Source organism: Wasmannia auropunctata, unplaced genomic scaffold (genome assembly GCF_000956235.1).
Source record: "Wasmannia auropunctata unplaced genomic scaffold, wasmannia.A_1.0 LD336116.1, whole genome shotgun sequence".
Classification (NCBI taxonomy): Eukaryota; Metazoa; Arthropoda; class Insecta; order Hymenoptera; family Formicidae; genus Wasmannia; species Wasmannia auropunctata.
This window is the reverse complement of record NW_012026774.1, coordinates 2,768,237-2,788,247: the sequence shown is the minus strand read 5'-3', so window position 1 is coordinate 2,788,247 and position 20,011 is coordinate 2,768,237. Positions and strand designations below refer to the sequence as shown.

Sequence of the window (20,011 nt, the reverse complement as noted above, 5' to 3'; positions counted from 1 at the left end):
TTCACTACGTATCTCGAATTTGCGATCGCGAGGCATGACTCTGCGGGCTAGATAAGAGGATGATGCATATGTCTTGTTGCTGACAGATTTGATGAAAGAACGTGTCACTCAAAACTGACAAGATGCTATTTATAAAGCATTTTTGAGCAGGAACGTGATGATACATAGATAAAGACATGCGTATTAAAGGATGCGGAATAACGCAAATTTCAAGAGTGTATAAATAATATCTCTGTAAAGATTAACTCTGTACTTAAAAAAAAGATATTTACTTATTCATTACTCTCTAAATTTTTTGGAGTGAATCTCACTCCAAAAGATTGAAAATACTGTCACTCGGCCACTTGAGTGGCAGTATTTTCACACTTTTGGAGTGAGATTCACTCCAAAAGAATGAAAAGTCACTCCAGAAAATTTAGAGAGTAGACTGAATCTCTCTCTTTCTCTCTCTGCCCCTCAATATTTAAATTTTTACTGACAGTTTTGCTGCTGCCGAGACGTCGAACAATTTTTCGCAAAAATAGAGACATGCCGTTTTCGTTTCTACACGGCGCTCGTAGCGAACGAGCATTTTGCAGATAGCATCTTCGATATCATCGCGCAAGGCATTACGAAGATTTACAGTTATTCGAGTAAGCGGAGCGACGCGGCGTCGTATTATATACCCAAGATTCTCTCGACTACGGAACCCCCGCGGTGTCATACGCTATCGAGATATCATCGAAGCAGAGCGAAGCGCCAAGGCGTGCACTACTGATATTCTCTCTCGTATCTACTATGCATCTTTCTATGTCAATTTCCATAATCTAGCGTGCAAGACAGCATTAACAGATGCGCTACGGATTATTCGAGGGATTATGTCAAGTCAACCCGTTTCCGATATATGCGGGAGTAAAAGTAATAATCAAGTCAAAATTTGCATTACGAGTATATACTTTGCTTCTTTGCGTCATTTTGGGATTCCTGAAGTTTTTAATTATAGTACATTTTTTATCGTAATTTTATCGTTTCGAAAATACATGATACCAAGTTTCCTTGTATGCTGATATTATCTATAGAAAGGTCCTCATCCTGATTTCTGCGGCTAACCGCACAGAAGTTGCTTTCAAAAAAATGCAACCGCGACTAGATGAATCAGTGGATCGTGACTCATTCTATCGAAAAAAATGCCGGCATCGAGAAATTGAGACGTGCAGCATAAAATCGACAATCGAGGGCATAAAAACTAGATTGGAATACTAGTGCGCTTGCAAATATTGCGCTACATCTTTTTGATTACATATCATTTGCGAGCGTAAACGCGAAGGAGTTCAATATTTCTTACTTGAAAATTGGTCTTGAGGGAGTGCCTTAAATGGAACTAATGATGCTTAATGGGCTCTTTGCTACTATAAATTGATATAATTTTCCACGGGAAAAGGATAGAATATGCGACCTCTATACATATATGCATCGACGAAGGTATTTTAACGACGGCTTATCGATGGCTTATTACTCAGAATGTTACACACGTGAGCCTGATCATTTTCTCTCAAATTTTCTCATTTTTTTCTTATTTTCAAGGAACTTTTATTTGTCTTTTTCCATAGTCTCTCTAAAAGTCTCTGACGAAGTCATCGGGATAAATTGAGTAATGTTAAATAATCCAGAAAACATATCGAGTATAGATGATCACATAATAAGCCGCACGTTAATTACAATATCTTTCGTCACAATCCACGATGGAATATTGGACCTCCTACCCAATGTGGTGATATGTAGGGATTTTTTGCAATATAAACTTTTCTTACTATAAATATATCTGTTATAAATGCATATCATTTTAGAAAAAACAAAATTTAATTTCCTCATATCATAAAAACAATGTTTGAAAATTTGTAAAAATTAAGATAAGCGGTACATAATTGGAACTGCCCTGACAGCGACTTTAACGGTCGATGGCGAACGGTGCTGCGGTACCCTGTTGCAAATAGCACACCATTAGCCTCCGTATGAGACGGGCGTAATGTTATACATTATGCTCTAATGACTACGTGCGGATTGCTGCTGGAGCGTAAGTACGCGAGCCCGTTGTTCTCTTTTACCCGATCATCATACTAAAGACACAGGTGCACTCTTCAATCATGATTTTAAACGTTTAACATAATCTAATTATAATATATAATAATTTAGGGTGAAATTTTAAAAAGGTCCATCGAAATGTTTTCAAACAGATGCCAGGAAAAATGTTTGGCGTAAATAAAATTTAGTCAAATGTAATAATACCAATAAAATATTTAAAATGATATAAAAGTTGGAATACATAGGAAACGTAAAACAGTCGTCAATTTGGAATCGTCAATTTTCCGTCATCGAACGACGAGAGTGCTGTAACAATTCATTCATCAGACGTGAACATAATCGTGATAAAGTGCATCTTAACTAAGTAACGAGCAATGAAGACAAATGAGTAACCGCTATCACCTGCCCGTCCGTGACATGCCTTCGAGGCATCGTCATGGTGCAACTCGTGTTTAATTAAGGTTAACGAGTGACGTACCTAGCACGTAATTAAGAAGGAGAAACGTAACTGCTAACATTTAACGTTGTCGCCTTCTCGCAATCGGATATCGTCAGATTTTTCTGCGCAAATCGCTTCTCTAATTAATTTCTCTAGTTAATCCGCACGCACGTACCGTACAGCCGCAGTGTAATTGGGACGAAATGCACGAGACAGGAAGGAGCCCGTTCTCACTGTCTCGTACTTATTATGAGAAATGACGTGGAACGTTCTCCTCTTTCCTTTTTTTTTTTCTTTCTTTTTCCTTCACCCTCGGCAGGCCCCTCGCGCGATTGCATCTTCCCGTCAACGAGAAATCACGAATGCGCATGCCAAATCTTTGAAGGGGACGATGACGGGACCCCTCGCGTCAACGTCTCTCTCGTTTATGCCTCGCGAAAGCGACGTGACGAGGAACGAAGAAGTTCCCCCCCGGGCGATTTCGGACCGGCTCGTTTTCGCGGCGCGGCGCGGCGCGGCGGCACGCCATCGCGCCCCTCTCCTTCCCTCTTCTCTCGTGCGCTCTCGTCGTCAGGACATCCTATACAGATTGTGTCCCACCACGTGGCTCACGACGAGAGAGATTCGGCGGCCACTGCGCGAGATCCAGCGCGATGCATTCCAATGCAAATATCTCTCGCCCTGGGGACACGGGGCGTAATCGTCGCAATTTCATGCTTCTCAGAAATTCAACCTGCTCGCCTTACATCCTCCTTTCTTCTACGATCCTCTTTCTATATAAGCCCGGTATACTCTCCCCTACCTCATCCCACCCCGACTCCCGGTATATACTTGATAACTCACCCTCGAGTATACTTTGGAGCGCCTTAATATTTCATTGCTCGATCGGGAAGGAATAACAGAAGTAGTAAGTGGTTCGTAATGAAGGGTATATTTATAGCTCCCTCGAAATGATGGATGAACCGTGCGATTTTATAAATCACTTTCAAAATGATGCATCGGTCCCTATTCTCACTATTATTCTTTCTTTTCTTGAAAGAAGAGAAAATACAGATAATCACTTTGCAAAAGTGCTTGAGAAAGGTGCTATAGGATATAAATTATGCAATGAACCAGCAGGAGACTGAGGATATCAAGTTTCAGCTTGTCATCGGATCGGTTTTAGCACCTGTTAACCGCTCTGTTTACAGTTTACTCGTCAAGACGTCGAAGTGAAAACGATAAAGATAAATCGTCGTAAAATTTTCAATCGTTTTCTAGTTATTTGCTTCTTAAGAATTTTTTATTTCTTAAATTCCATCTCGTCTCTGTAATTTTATCGAATATAAAATCTCTGATAACATTATGTAAGTGATACACAATTATGTGAGAAAGAAAATTAAAAGAAGATAATTCAGATATACGTTATGAGGAAAAAGAATATAAAGCTAGATAATTAATAATCTTATAATTTGGTAATTATTCCCTACTTTTTAAATAAAGGGTAAAATTCTCGTGTCGAAATAGTTTCTATTATATACGTTCGTCAAAGTATTAATTGCTCGTTTTATCCTCTCGTTCGTATTTCTCACGACGGATCTCTTTATATTTCAGGGTGGTCGGAGCGGTAGTGGTCGGCGCGGCTGTCTGCAGCCGCATCCCTGGATTGGCGAAAAGTCAGCGCGAGCAGTGCAGAAAAGCGCCGCACGCGATGCCGGCGGTGGGCGAGGGCGCCGCGCTGGGTCTGCGCGAGTGCCGGCACCAGTTCCGACATCACCGTTGGAACTGTTCCCACGTGTCCAACGATCAGGTCTTCGGCCACGTGGTGGTAGTGGGTAAGGATTGTTCTGTCAACGGCGCTCGGTATTTATTACGCCGCGTAATACATCACGGACGTTACGTACGTACTCTTGTACTCTTTTTGGCGCCGCGAAAGGCTCTCCCGCCGTGTAAAGTATAGTAGGTAGCAGGATGAAACTGCGCAGTTAACGTCCGCAAGTGTGTCCGCAATGGAAACACACAGTGCAATGGAAAACATAAGAAAAAAAAAAAAAAAGAAAAGTTTGGATATGAGAATCCATCACTTGAACGCGTGCGTAAAGTAGTACAGCTTACTACCTGTTATGTATTAGTAAGTTATGTATACGCGTGCGTGTTGGAACATCCTCAATATGTTACAAGCTAAAGAAGATACATTGCCGTTACATCATTCTCGCATTCTATTAGGCCCGCACTCATACCGTACTAATGATCTTTTCATTAATATCCTCGTGCTTTATCGTCGATTTCATTCATTTACATTCTAAACGTCAGATTCTCTCTCTCGTTATCGAAAATTCAATGACTAAACATACAATTTTAAAGCCAAATTAATAAACCCCGTCCATATATTCAATCGTGAAAATTATTACAGTCTCGTGTAATTATTGAGTAATTAATCAGCGATTGTGTGTCTTAATTCCTTCAGAGCTGTCCTCCTTAATAAATCAAAATGCGCATTTTATGTATAAATATTTATAGCTCTATAATTTTACGAAAAACCAATAAGAAAAAAAAATACATTTTCATATGGAATACTATATTTCACGAAAGATATTAATGACGATGTTACATTAACATAACGTTTAAAATTCCATCTAAATTCTTTGATCAAAAATATCAAACTTTTTCATATTTCTCCTGAAGTTCAAAACCGAAAGTTCTTGAATTAAATACTCTATTCGAGTCAAATTTAACGCTAATTCAAATATATTTTACGTCAGTGCTCATATTTTTAGCGATTAAAATTTTGCGGATGAGAGACATGGAGTTTTTATCCTTTTGAAAATCAGCGAAACGGCAAGTGTGATAGTGTGGGCTACCATACATACGCATCACACATTCTCCGTATAAAATAGGATCTGGTTTCTCGTGTTACCGTTTCATCGTGACTGCAACCTGCACTCCAAGTAACATAACTTACGTTTGAGCACCAGGATTATCCCGTGTCGTAGCCTTGCGCGATTAAATACTAACATATTCAGAAACATATTTAATATATGTATATTCCTCAATATATATGTTCTTTAAAATCAATTTTCGTGATACTAGATAATTCTAAACTTCAGTATTCTCGCTCTTGTGTATAGTTTAATCGCTATTTCAGCCATAGCTAAAAGAGAAAATTTATTATCTCTTGCGAATAATACAACGCAATTATTTACAGATGTACTTAATATATCAAGCATCCTTGCTCTCTTTGTAATTTTTGATGGCCATGGGAGCAACTTAATGTCAAACGACAAACTGCGCGTCGTAGTGGCAGGTCGGCTCGATGACAAACGGCGAAAGTGATATTTTTCCGAGGACAAGATAATCCCTGATCTTGTGAGCGCAAGCTGATGTGTGATCCAAAAATATTGTTAAATACGACACATTTGTCATCCCGGCATAAAAAACTGTAAATGCGAGTCTAGAGGATGAATATCCCCACATCGGAGGGACATTACTCGGTCGTGTATAGCGCGTTACAACTCGAGACCGTGAGCTTTAAAGATTGATCTGACAGAGAAAAGATATAATACTGAGGAAAAATCTCCATTCAAAAGAAAAATTATTAATTCCGATTTCATATAATTTTCTCTAAGGCCAAGATATTTTTTATATATTATCTTTCTATTTCTAACAATGAAGTTTTTGATGTGAAACATCCTGTATATGAAGAACAGCAGATATAGCGTTTCGTAGTGATAAACGTCAGCGATTTTTCATGATTAACCGAACGGATTAAACCGCCGAGGTGGAAGAATCGAAGAAGCTTGGTAAACACGATGTGATTTACAACGCACAACGAGATGATCGCACTTTGTTATTCGTTATCTTGCTGCCATTGTACGAGCCTCGTCTGTCATTATCGAGTGGCTCGTGGGTGACTTCTGGAATTCCGCTGAATAAAATGCGCATATAATCGCATCGTATAAAATCCCGTGAAAGAGAGAGAGAGAGAGAGAGAGAGATTGGAAAAGAACATCACGATTGCGTGCACAGGCATTTGCGTAAGTCACGAATACATATGCGATAACTAATTACGAGTTTTGCATTTTAATTAATGATGATTATTACCTTTTTATTCAAGTTTACACAAGACGGAACGATGCGAGTTTTCATAGACGTGACATCCATCGCGAAAAGTACGTGTAGATATTTATTAAAAATCTTTCGCTGTTGTCGCATCTGCAAATCGATAATGTTGTAGAATTTTTAAATCGAAGAAAACCCGATACGCGGTATGTTTTTTGAAAGAACGAAAACGTTTACGTACGCTCACGGCGACACGGGCGCAAAAGCGGAGAAGGAAAATAAGCGGCGACGTCGAGGAAGTCGGACGAGAAATAAGAAGACCAGAAATTAATGCGCAAAAAAAGTATAAATAACGCTTATAAGAGACAGTGGGAAAGAGGATACGAGATGGAGCAGGCAGGGCGGTCGGTTGCTAACTTAATTAGTGAAATTAACGGGGCCGCTCGACATGCCGAAGCTAAATGCAACGATATATACACTTTAAAATATTTCCCTGCTCTTAAAACGCTCGCATTATGCATCCTATGTAATTTGCGAGCGTACATGTAGAAAATGAGTCTCGAATTAAACAAAGTACAATTAATATATTTAAAACCGCATGAAACAAAATTGGCAAACGTAAAGATATATATAACCTGTTGAATTGTATTTAAGATCTATGTTGCTCACTAAAAGTTAAAAGAAGCTATGGATGAACGGAATAAATTTCTGGTAGCATATAAAGTGTATATTCAGATATTTTTCAAAATAATTTCGATTTATTCGATCTACGATTTATTCGATTGTGGAAACACAGACGTCTCAAGACGCTTTAATATTTCTGAGTTTCAATATTTCCGAGACAAAGATAATAAACTCATGTCGTTTTTTCTCTGTGATTAAATTACAATCGCGTGTCGTGCGTGTCAAATGTTATAGCGACATAATAGATACGATTGTAATTGAATATAAATAGGCGCATCGATCGTCGTCGATTCGAAAACTCATTACAGAAGCTGGCTCAAAGCCGAGACGTCGTCGTGGCCCACTCGAATGAATTCCCGTGGTGAATACATTTTCATAAATTAGGCAGATTTATCCGAGAGACTTTTCGAGAGATTCGAGAAAACGTGGGCGGCTAATCGTCTAAATGAAACGACGTAATTAAGAGATTCATTACGTGGACGATGGTCCATATATTATCCGTTGTAAATTCAAGCGAGAACAAGACGTCGTTCTTGACCCACCGAGGCCACCGATGTCATCACGAGAAAATACATAGGGATTCCCCTCCCCCCCCCCTCTCTCTCTCTCTTCTTTTTTCTCTCTTATTCTTCCAATAATAAAAAAAAGTCCCTCTCAGCTGCTTATAATATAAACAAAATCTTCCAAAAATCGTTATCTCAAGTTATCGTTCTTATCAGCGAGCGATTCCATGCGAGTACATGCGATTCGCCAGAGGGCTAATATTATTTCGCGCATGACAACGTTATTCGGACAGCGTAGCAAACGAGCGATAAGCGAAGGCGAGAGAGCAAAGGTCGAGTGACAAAAAGAGAGCGCGAAGGAGCTGGTGGTTCGCCGTACGAGACACCGAGTGTATCCTTTTCCGTCCCTTCCCCCCTCCCCCTCTCTCTCACCCCCACCTTATCAACCCTTGGATAACATTGGCGAAGATACTGCATTAATGTAGCGTCCTATCAATTTCTGTGTTGCAAGTCCTTCTCTCCTCTCCCCTTCATCCTTCCGTACACTTATATATCCGCTCTCGCGCGCGGTGTTGTACTCGCTTCTTTCATTTTTTTCCGAGTTCTTATCCGTCTCAAATAACTGGACTGGCCCACACTCGGCGCTCTGGCATGGACACACCTACCTACCTGCGTCTACCTGCCTTTACCTGTCTTTACCTGCCTGCTCGCTTGCCCGCTTGCCTACCTTCTTATACCTGCCTCGCCTCGTCTCGCCTCGCCTGCCCGCTTGTCTGCCTGCCGGCCTGCGGTTCCTCCCCTGGTGCACAGTTGATGCATTCATTCTCCTGTTCCGCGTCGATGTGTACTCATATTGAGCTATATCGCGCCGATGACCGTGCGAAATGGCGCACATGCCGGGGTTCGACACACGTATGTACGCGCGGTATATATAGCTACAAAATAACGATGGTACAAGCAATAGAAAAGGACGATTCCGCCGTGCGAACAGATGTTCAGAAAGGATCTTTTTACTTTTGTTTTGAAGAATACCAGTTTGAAAAACTGAAAAAATCAATAATCCTTTATCGAGGACTTTATAACACCTTTGTCATTCGAAATAATGGGGGAAAAAATTTGAAGCTATACGGTTTTATAACCTCGCGAGACACGCGCGGATATATATATTTTGCGCCACCGTTATTTTATATATATATATCGATTAACCAGCTTTCACAATCAAGAGGCAAGACGATACCGAGAGAGCCCAGTATAATTATATTACGCGGTAACGCGAGTCGATCTATCTCTGTCAACGCTTATCTTACCACTAATTTGCTCGATAGATTGTTTGAGAATTTGCCGGTATGCTGCAGAAACGTCCACGGGAACGTAAACCCTGCGCGTGTGTATATCTATACCGTCCGGTAAAATAATTAGATTAGATAATGCGTGCGAGCGTCTATCGGAGGAACCACCGTGTCGTTCTCAAGAATTTACGGGCGATATACTGTTGCCGCAGCATTTCTCGCGATATCTCCTCCGGTCGTTCGCGGAACTAATATTTATTCAAAATCCAATTATGTACCCGGGTCTGTTTAAGTATAATTACGGAGACTGCAGTCAATCGTATACTTATATGCATCTGACCACGCGATTACGTTTAGAGTAAACTTGTACGTCGCACGCACAGCGTAATCACCGTAATTTGCCGTCATTAACAATTTCGGTTGTGTATGTATACAATGTGTGTAGTAGTTTTGCAATAGTCGTCGACTCTTAGATACTATCGTGTAGAAAGACAAATTTCTATGATAAAAGATAGATGAGAGTCGCTTTCCCATTACTATCCCGAGTAGTGCTTATGGCATTGATTTATCTACCGAAGGCAAAGGAGCGAAGGTGCGACGGGATGACGAACGGGATCGATATAATTCAGCGTATTTTAGTGTGGAAAAGTGCCAACGGCAACCGGCACACGGCGGATCCTCGGCATGGATTGAGTTATGGACACCGGTGCGGTGCTGGGGTGCTCTCGCTCTCGAGTCCCCAGAGGCTCTCTCACCACGTCTCTGTGGATATAAGGCCTCTTTAAACCCCCGTATAAAAATAAACTAGTTAATAAATTAATATATCGCCGCGGCCCCCGTATCTCTCTTTCCCCGTTGACCGCTGCCGTGGACAAGTGCCTCTGCGAAAATCGCCAACGAGTCGACCGGGGCCATTAATAATGATGCGCAAGTGAGTCGAGAGAAAGAGATAGAGAAAGAGAGAGAGAGAGAGAGAGAGAGAGAGAGGAGGGAGAGGGAAGCAAGGCAATGAACTCGCACAGATTGTCGTTGCTGCCCTTCTTATTAAGATGTAACCGGTCATCGGGAACGGTGTACGATAAGTACCTTCCAAGAAAACGCTCGAAGAGAGGCGGTTATATGATTATTTTTTTCGGCCCTTCCGATAACAGGTACTCGATCTTCACGAGTTTCGCGCGGTTTGTAATAACAAGCGCGATGATACCTCGCTCGTTTACAGTGTCACGCGAACGACCTGAGTAATCCTATGCCGCGCGAGTCTCTCTGGCAGCCTCGAAGCAATATGTGCGAAGGATTTAACCCTCCACCTCTCGTCACGACGAGTTTGCATAATTCAATTGCGGCAATCAGTTGAATTCGACGCTACTCTCTGTACCAATTTTCGCTACTTGAATTCGATACTAATTCTGAAATTAAATTAGGAAACGTATGTACATCTTTTAATTAAAAAAAAATGTTTCTCTGTTTATTATTATATTTCATATTGATGGAATTTCTTTCATATATAAAACTTGACAAAATATCGAGTTTGCAAGACGTGACGAAATATTGAACTGAAGGTCAGAGTTCACTGTCGCGAAACGTTGCAAAATGTTGCAGACAGGGATCCTTATTGCGTGAAATTACGTGCATGTAATGTACCTGCTTACGCGTGACATCGTGAGAGTCTTACGCCACGTTACATCGCCACCACACGTCGAGCGCACGAACAGTCGTAAATCATTAGTTTAACGTAACGAACACTATAAACGAGATACACAACCACGGACCCTCCGAACTAACTCTGATACTAGATGCGACCCCCCGTTGTCGTGGCTCGCACGCATATGAGTGCCGTATAATATGGCGTGTTAAGTACATTATAATGATTACATCATTATATTGTTTACTTAATTGCAATTTATAAGAAATGGCAAATGATTGCAAATTTGCAAAACAACTTTTGAACCTTTCGGAGCTTGAGAGAAATTTTTAAATTTTATTAACAAATCCTTAAATCATGAATCATTAATTACATGGAAAAAAATCATGCATAATTATTTGTCTGGATCAGTCAGGGAGCATCAGTCCTGTGTCATTAAGAAACAAGATTTCTTCTCGAAAAGAAACAACCGTGAAGACATCCCGAAGTGGATTCGAATGCAAATTCAATGGCCAGACTCAGATCGAATAAATATTAAGTGGAGATGTGTGTCTTAATTATAGCAATTGGTTAATTGTCTTGCGCTAACTGATCGAGTTTAATTTGACGGTGGAATGACGGCGAAATAGGAATCGTGCGTTCTTATCAAATTTTTGCCAAATGATATTCGACATTACTACTGATTTAAACGAACGTAATTGTAAAAACTAAATCGTAAATTCGTTAAAGTCGAATCGTTCATTAATTAAACATCCTCCATCGTTACATCCTAATGACAGTCAATCTCATTAGAGTAGTAAAAGTTATTCGCTGCATCGTTATCATCAACGCATTTTTCATATTTTGCTAATCCGCGACTTTTAAAATTGCAGCTAATTTTATTATACTGCACATTTATGTAATTCCTCAACTATTTAATGCAAATAATTGCACGGGAAAGAAATCCTATTGAATTCCACTAGAAAATAAATATTCATATGTATCCTATTTTCCTTTCTGCTGTCAAAAATAGTAAAATTATTCGCAAAATACACGGCGTGTACGATTTCGTGTCACATAATTATAAGCATCGTTAATTTCTCGCTGAACTTTTTGGCTAATTAATCGTCATGCTGATCAATTTCAATGAAAACATAAACGACTCGCAGTTAAAATCACGCCACAAATCTTGTTGTCGAACACAAAAAAAAAGGTGGTCACCCTATTTTAATCCATCCACTCGACAGCAGTTTATGATGATTGAGCGATGATTATTCATTGAACCGGTACGGGTGAGTCGTTTCAAATTATAAAAGGGGCTACGCGGCAGTAAGAGTCGGCTCCGCGCGTTCTTACCCGTGCCCGTGGCAAAGAGGTAAAACGTGACGCTTTTTGTCCTGTCTCGGTTCATCTGTCGTGACACAAAAGGAGAGGAGCGTTCTGCTCGCGTGCATTACTTTCACGCCACGGGAGAGAGAAAGCACGAGCACTAAAATATTCCACCCCGTACACTATCATCACGCAGTTTAGTCTCATGAATAACTTGTCGCTTCTCTCTCTTTCTTTTGTTGCTCATAAGCTTTTACGACGATGTCATGTACGATCGGAAATGAAGAATTTAATAACAATTATATAATTAAGTGACTTTTATTCGAGATTGGCGCGATCGCAAATGTATATTTATACATACTGATCCGCAAGGATTTATATTCAATCTCTTTTTTTTTCAGATATAATGTAGAAGTTAAAAGATTACTGAATCGTTATTTAATTTAAGATTTTCTATTACTAGTACGTCATTAATTATTATTAGATTCTTTTGTTGCACGAACAATGACGGAAATTCTGACGGCTCGAGGCCTTCATTGATGTATCAAATTTCTTACGATCATGCGAAAATTCTTATGGCAATTCAAATTTTGTTCGTCGACGATCGATAAATTCCGAGAACAGCAAGATCTTTAACAAATACAAATGACGGTCAAACTTTTCTATTATTCTTGTCTATTATTCTTCTTATTTCTGTCCGAATTCACTCACTTTCTATTCTTTTAATAGCTCACACCACAGACGTAGATAGCTAAGCATGAAGCACGAAGTGACTGAACAACACGTAAAAAGAAACCTACAACAAAAATATAAGACATTTAAAGAGCTAGAAGTAATAAAAATTCTTGTTCTAAAAGAGACATTTACAGTTTTTTCTCTCGAATTAAAAAATGTGAAAAAGAGAAATGAAAAAAGCAGAAAAATTTTTAAAGATTTTCTTTCCTTACTAAAGCATTGTTAAGAGTACTCGGACTATAAATTTACAATATGTCACGCATAAAGTAAAAATTTCGTTCTGGTCATGCACGCAATGATATATATTTCCATTGCGTGAGTGACTGAATGGAAAATGTAAAATAGTTATGAAGTAGCACGGAAGGTTAAAAATGAGGTTAAAATTTGGATTGTTAAGAAAATACACGTGCTAAGAATAGGAATTTTAAGAATAGAAAAATTTGTCTCGGCATCTTTTCTATCGAGAGACCGGAATAGTTTATTCTTAATTTGCTCGATTCGACGCGCTTTGTCAGAACAGAATTCTCTTTTCCAATAAGCACGTAACAAAAACGGAGAACAATTGGAAACGAGGTTGAAAAAGAAGAAATCACGCGCGGCGATTCGGTAACGATAATATTTCGCTAACAGTCAGGCAAAATGTAATTATGTAAGGGGAGATAATTTTCGAAAGGGGAACCGCTGTAAATGACGTATCCACAAATATCCTTTCCCTAATTCGCACCCGAGATGTTATCGCGAAGATCTTGATTAATGTGTACTCTTAACGAAATACGATAGTTAAAAGCGATGGCGAGTGGCGTGCGATTTTTATCAAATCACACTTTTAAAAAATCTGTCTTATACACATCTATTATATAATCAAATAACATATCTTTCGATTAAATATAATACATGAAACTACATGTATACACGTAGGTCTCATAGATTAACGTATAATGAAAACGAAGAAAAAAGCGACGAAATGTTTCATTCATTTCGAATGTCGTTCAATGATGCCCACCGTCGATATAGGTCGCGTGGGCGAGTCCAGCGAATGATCTGTCCTCCTGTGATAAACGCCGCAGGCGAATAAGGATTCCCTGTACACACAATGTCCACGACAAGGGAGACACGCGAACTTTTAACCTCGGCACGAGTGGAGCGGGAGAAAAGGGAGATAAAGCGCGAGAGAAATCACGCTTCGCACGCATACACACGCACGTGCACGTGTGGGTACAAGCTAGCGGACAAATTTTTTTTTTTCACAGCGAAATAAAGATCTCGTCCGACATAAGAAGGGTACAAGGCGGAAACACCGCTACGGTGGTGGCCGGTACGCGTCCGTTCACCAAGGTGGTAACTCTCTTATCGTCCACCCACCGAGAGTTTATGGTATACATCTTGTATACATCTCACACGCGTAAAGAGTTAAAAGGGATCCGAACCGGAATAATATTTCAATTCGATTGCGGTCTAATAAAAAATTTAATAACAATAATTTTTAATCAATGCAACACATAATGAGGGGAAAGCGACAAATTCGGCCGCGGCTAGATATTGATTGCTTAATAAAACTTTTAAATTTCAGCTATCTGTCGATCTTTAAGAAAGCAATCATAACTTAAAGCTGAAATAAAATCATACATATGATTTTCAATTCGATGATGATATTGCAAGCTAAAACACTGTAAAGAACTTATCGCAAAAAATATTATCAGCCAGGATAATATTTTTTAGACTGACAATAATTGACGCAAAGTTTACGATAGCTGAAATTTAAAAATTCAAAAAATTATTAAGCAACCAATATCTAGCCTCGGCCAAAACATTTAATAATTTGCTTTTTGATTTTTGGCCGATGAAGAAAACTGAAACAGTTTAAATTACAATTTCTTTGATCACAGTTACGAATTTTTTCACACAATTATCTTTTTGCAACAAAAGATATGCATTGTTGAAGGAATCTCATTCGTTTCAAGATGAGCATAGAGAGATGCGTCTTTCCAGTTAAGAATCAAATCATTTTCCCGTCCCCTTTCATTGCGAGACAAATAACGAGTCAGGATATCACCTCGATGGCGCGGTAATATCGCGCGGATACACGCGAAATACTTTATTGCCTGACACGATAGGATCGGGCTCGTTATCTTTAATAAGATCGACTCACATAAAATCGCGGAGAATATAATAACGGAGCGTCGAGCAAAAACGTCGGGCTTGTGCTGCCATTGGACAATGTATAAGTCTTGTGGGTGGATGCCGTGACGCATCGCCATTTGAGATCCACTGCCATCAATGTGCTCCACCAGTCGTAGCAAGAAGTACATAAGATGCGAAATTTAACCCTTGTCAGGATCATTTCGTGCGTGTTTTAATGCCGGCGGCGTATTAACTCGAGATTCTCGCGCCTTAATTAAGGTTTCCGCGTTTAAATAGTCCGATTCCACACGTGTCTCACGTAGGATCGCACCAGCTTGCCTGCCCCCCCTATCGATGGAACTAAACAAATTTTTAATTGTTTAATAAATAACATTCTCCATTGTTGGACTGAGTGACCAATGAAAGATATAATTTCTCTCGGGTGAATATGTAAAATATGTATAATAAAATTTAAAAATATATCTTACATTAATGAAACCTCGATATAGGATATTCTAAACATTATAAATGGATGTACCAATTAGTAGAATAAAAATGCAAATCATAATTTTTTTCGATTACAGATTTATAACGGGATATAAAATGAATGTTGGCTAAAAATGATATATATGCAAGCTGATTCGTGTAACGTTTATACTCTTGCATTAATGATATCTTTGATCGATAAATGACCGTCGCTAAGAAATGAACGATACGATAAACGAAGGATCGCGGATGAGATCAACTACGTTACTCATTATTAAATTTGAGTACGCATCGCACGATCGCCGTAAATAATCGCCCACGTTCGGTGACGCCGGTGGCTTATAAATTTCGTACGGCTATTACGCGAGTCACTTAAAATGCAATGATATAAATTAAAAGATCGCCGGTATAACGATCGATCACGGACCGTTCCTCTTGCGACTTCGCGCTGTTCTTCTTCTTTCTTTTTTTACCTCTGTGTCACTTAAACGACCACTACTTTGCGGTACCGCCCTGTTACTTTCACTTCAATTTACGAAATGTTACATATTACGACACAATCGAATTCAACCGAGATTTTGGAATGTGAATATCGGGTGCTAATAGCGTATTCTTCGGCCTTTTGCGGTGATAATCAGCGCGGTCATTTGAAACGAGGACTGATTTTAACAAGAACATTATTTCATGTCGCAAGAAGATAATCCATTCTCGTTTTACTCGCCGCTCCGCAATATTTTCAGACGTTAATAAGTGCGCGGGTAATGTGACAGACAAATACACGCGTATACATGCACAAAACTGTGTACACATATACGAACACACATGTACGTCGCAAATAGATTGAGGCCTACTCTCGCCGTTCGCATTGCCCGTTCGGCATGAACAACGACTCTTCGGTATCACCGTGAGCCGGACCCTAATATGGAAGCCGTGCTCATTTGGTGCGTTCACGTTTTACAGCTGAAATGAATTTATGGAAAGGACACCTCTTCTCGTTCATCGGAGCGAGAATGGGAGAGAAAGAGCGAGCGAGCGAGCGAGCGAGAGAGAGAGGAGCCGCCGCGACGCGGCAACGCCAACGAAACGATAAATTTAACCCTTACCGGCTCCACTGACGCTAAATAGATGCCCGCGCTGCCGTCCTTTGACATAAACGCTCAGCATAAATTCATCAACCTTTTGACCGATGGTGTCCGTTGGTGTCTCCGCGCACAATCAGCTTCCTTCACGACGCGTCCCAGAGCGCCGCCTCGCGAGGAGCACAATGCTTGAATAGTGCACCTTAGCAAACGGGTATATGCGACAATCTCTCACAAATCCCTCGAATTTCTCTCAATTTCCTCAATCTTCCATTAATTCATAACACAAAGCACAGACCAAGTTTGAAAGCAATATAAATTCACATCTAAAAATCTGAATTTACAGAAATCGGCCAGATGAAATGACAAACGTATACATTCATAATGTAAATCTTTTATCTTTGTAGAAACACGCTTTTACCTGTTATATTTTCAGATGTTTAGACATAAGAAAAACTGAATGGTGCAAAAAGCGGAGCTTTTTTTCAAAATATGGTATTGTGACCATGGCATGATTTTGCAAGAGAGACATAAAAAAGGCCAGTATTCATAGTCGATTCTTACGTTTAAGATCGTCTTAAGCATACTCTTAAGATATCATAAGCCAACCACAGAGTCGAGCATCATAAGGTATTGCTCAAGACGATCTTGAAATAAATACCGACTATAAATGTGCTTGTTGTCCCATCGTATTCATCACGATTGTAACGCAATAATTTACCCTAACAGCACAAATCACTGGGGGCAATATTGGTCGCAAATTGATTCCTAAAGGTGCACGGAGTAAGACGTTTTTATAGTCGACATTAAATTCCAATACTGAGTTAATGCATACACCTCATCTTCAATCAGTAAAGATTTAAACCGAATTTGCATGAGAGATTATCGCATGTTCCTGGCGAAGCACTGACAAGCGAATTAAACCTGAACGAGTTTGACGACGATAGAGTGAAACACGCCAACCGGCTCGGACAGATTCGAGACAGAGCGGCGCGTAGGTGTCGACTATGATAATGGAGTGAAAAATGAACATCGTGAGGAAACGGACGTGCGATAATTCATTCGACACGGTAAACGAGCTGAGAGCACGGCGTAATTAATTGCGTTCGCGCTTTGCGCGCACGGTGCGATGGCGGGCGTCTAGTTGTAGTAAATTCACGTGATGGAAATACTTGACAAGGCAACGTCCGTTTGAACGTGCCTGGCTAATCGTGAGCCTCGAGTTTCGGAACACAGTCGACACATGCAAATTTGAAATGAGCCTTGTACGCAGCCGTAGATGTTAAATTATTATATAATATAGATATTTTTGCATAATTTTATTCTTCCATAAAAAAAATAAGGCAATATATGTATTAAAATAAATTGAAATACGATCAGTTTGGATTTTTAAGGTTCTCTCAAGTTTGTCCTTTGAACTTCTCTTGTATTGAGAGTCTGATCTTCTAATCCGTACGATGAGATAAGAAGAGACGAAAATTCGATATTTTCTATTTCCAGGTAGCAGAGAGGCGGCTTTCACGTACGCGATAAGCTCGGCCGGCGTCACGTACGCGGTGACCGCGGCTTGCAGCCGTGGCAACATTACAGCTTGCGGTTGTGAACCGGCCGTAAGGTAGCTATAAATCCCGTGACGTTTTGCGCACAGCACGCAACGTGTTAATTATTATCCGATTAATATCACGTTTTTGCAGGACGAGGAAAGAATTGCCGCCGAATGGTTGGGAGTGGGGCGGCTGCAGCGCCGACATCACGTACGGGATGAGGTAATTAAGCTGATAGTTAATTAATTTGCACTATCAGTTCTCGTCGCCTCTTATATACGCCAGCTCGCTCGCGAACGTACAGAGCGGTATACGTGCATGCAAGTACGAGTGAACGCTAAAACACGTATGAATTTTAATATTATAATTTAATGCTAGGTTCGCGCGTAGGTTTCTGGATGCGAGGGAGATCGAGGGGGATGCTCGCAGCCTGATGAACCTTCATAATAATAAAGCCGGAAGAAAGGTAAGCGCGAGTAATTAATGCCGGTGTTCTTTTTTGCTTGCACTTTTATATTCGTAATATTAATTAAAAAAAAAAGCTGATAGCTTTCTCACGAGAGGAGCCCGCGGGCGTCACAAGTCATGAAATATGCGTCAGCAGAAAGTAATACTATGTAATGAGCACCATAATTGCCGTGAAGCAATACTAATTACTGTAACCCGCAAGAGAAATCGTTTAACGCGGAGATTAAGCTCGCCGGCATTTGACGACAGCGCGGCACTTCGCGGCATTTCTCAATCACCACGTCGTGTAATTATATTATACGCGAGATTCTAAGATTATATAACACCGTATTATACAAAAAGGTATACAATATAATTGAAACATCCTGCCGTTCCCCTAAAACTTCATTTGCCCCGTATGTCTAAATGTTTACGCCTGCAAATTGATTGCGCCGCTGCGAAGCTCGCGATTTCTATAATCAGAGAGATACAGTTGAAAATTTTGTATTCTTAACGCGTCGAAACTAAACGACTTGCCTATTCTTAACACTTCTTCTCAGTCGTACTATTTCTATTGCAACGATATGTGCGTAGAATACTTTATCTCACTCGTGTTATTTTCATTCTATTACGTATGCTTATGTTGTCATGCGAAAAATGAGTGAAAGGACAATAATTTAAAAGTGATAATATTACAAGGATATTAAGACTAATTGTAAGCAATCAATCAATTTGTCAAAAATAGGAATTTTCAATTGTATGTTTTATAGATATGTGTTTTAATATGCTAATATTTTATACTGAAAAATCGTTATAGAAATTGAACCTGACATGTTAACTTGCGCGAAGGCTATGGGCAACGGATTAGACCGGATAACAGGGTGATAATATCGATAATGATGCGCGTCCACGGCGCACCAAGTGTATGCAAATCGGACATCAATTTTGATTTATCGCCCAATAACCTATGCGGGAAGCCAATTATACCGAAGTAGACAATGTCGTCGTTCTGCGATTTGCCTGCATAGCACATAACTGTTTGCTTTAGTGTATCTATAGATATCTTAATGTTCCGTCTATGGTAATGTTCCAATTTTTATTTTGAGAAAGAGAGGAACACACAGGAGGTGGATTGGAGGGAAGAAAAAAAAAGAGGGCGAGAAAGAGAAAGCAAGAAATTACTGACGCATATACAGGATTAAAAGCCGTCCTTTCCGATCTAATCTATATACGGTCCTTATTTTATCATTATCATCCTCGCACGGCGCGCAGCGAGGTCGATGATCGAAAACGAACGTTTGTAAGAAACAATTGCGTTATGCCCGAAGGTGAAGGCGGTGAGGGCGGCGCGCCTTAATTGGGGAAAGTTCGTCCCGACGAGCTTTCGTCTACCTCGATTGGCCCTTATTACAAGCGGGCAATAAAAACTCGCCGTTGGTCCGCGTACGTGTACGTATATACGCGCGTACGTGTATTACCCGGAGGTAATGATTTATTCTTAACGTTGATCACCCCGGCGCGCCACATATTTTATGCCTTGGGGATTTTTTTAAACCTTCCGCCGTATGTGGCACCGGCGCGCGGTGCGCGCCGGAATAATTCGAAATGTTAAACCAGTTTTCAGTGCGTATACGG

The 20,011-nt window shown here is 40.1% G+C and overlaps 2 protein-coding genes across 2 annotated transcripts in view; one reads left to right on the top strand and one right to left on the bottom strand.

The window, feature by feature from the left end:
• LOC105462906 (proteasome subunit alpha type-5) overlaps nucleotides 1-20,011 on the bottom strand; it is a 64,658-nt gene that overhangs the window by 39,552 nt on the left and 5,095 nt on the right. The window lies entirely within an intron of this gene.
• Nucleotides 1-20,011, top strand: part of LOC105462926 (protein Wnt-7b) — a 50,827-nt gene that overhangs the window by 27,487 nt on the left and 3,329 nt on the right. Inside the window, exons 2-5 of the mRNA XM_011709862.1 lie at nucleotides 4,094-4,314; nucleotides 17,886-18,000; nucleotides 18,080-18,151; nucleotides 18,308-18,395. Coding sequence (XP_011708164.1) covers nucleotides 4,094-4,314; nucleotides 17,886-18,000; nucleotides 18,080-18,151; nucleotides 18,308-18,395 — 496 coding nt within the window. The remainder of the gene's footprint in view (nucleotides 1-4,093; nucleotides 4,315-17,885; nucleotides 18,001-18,079; nucleotides 18,152-18,307; nucleotides 18,396-20,011) is intronic.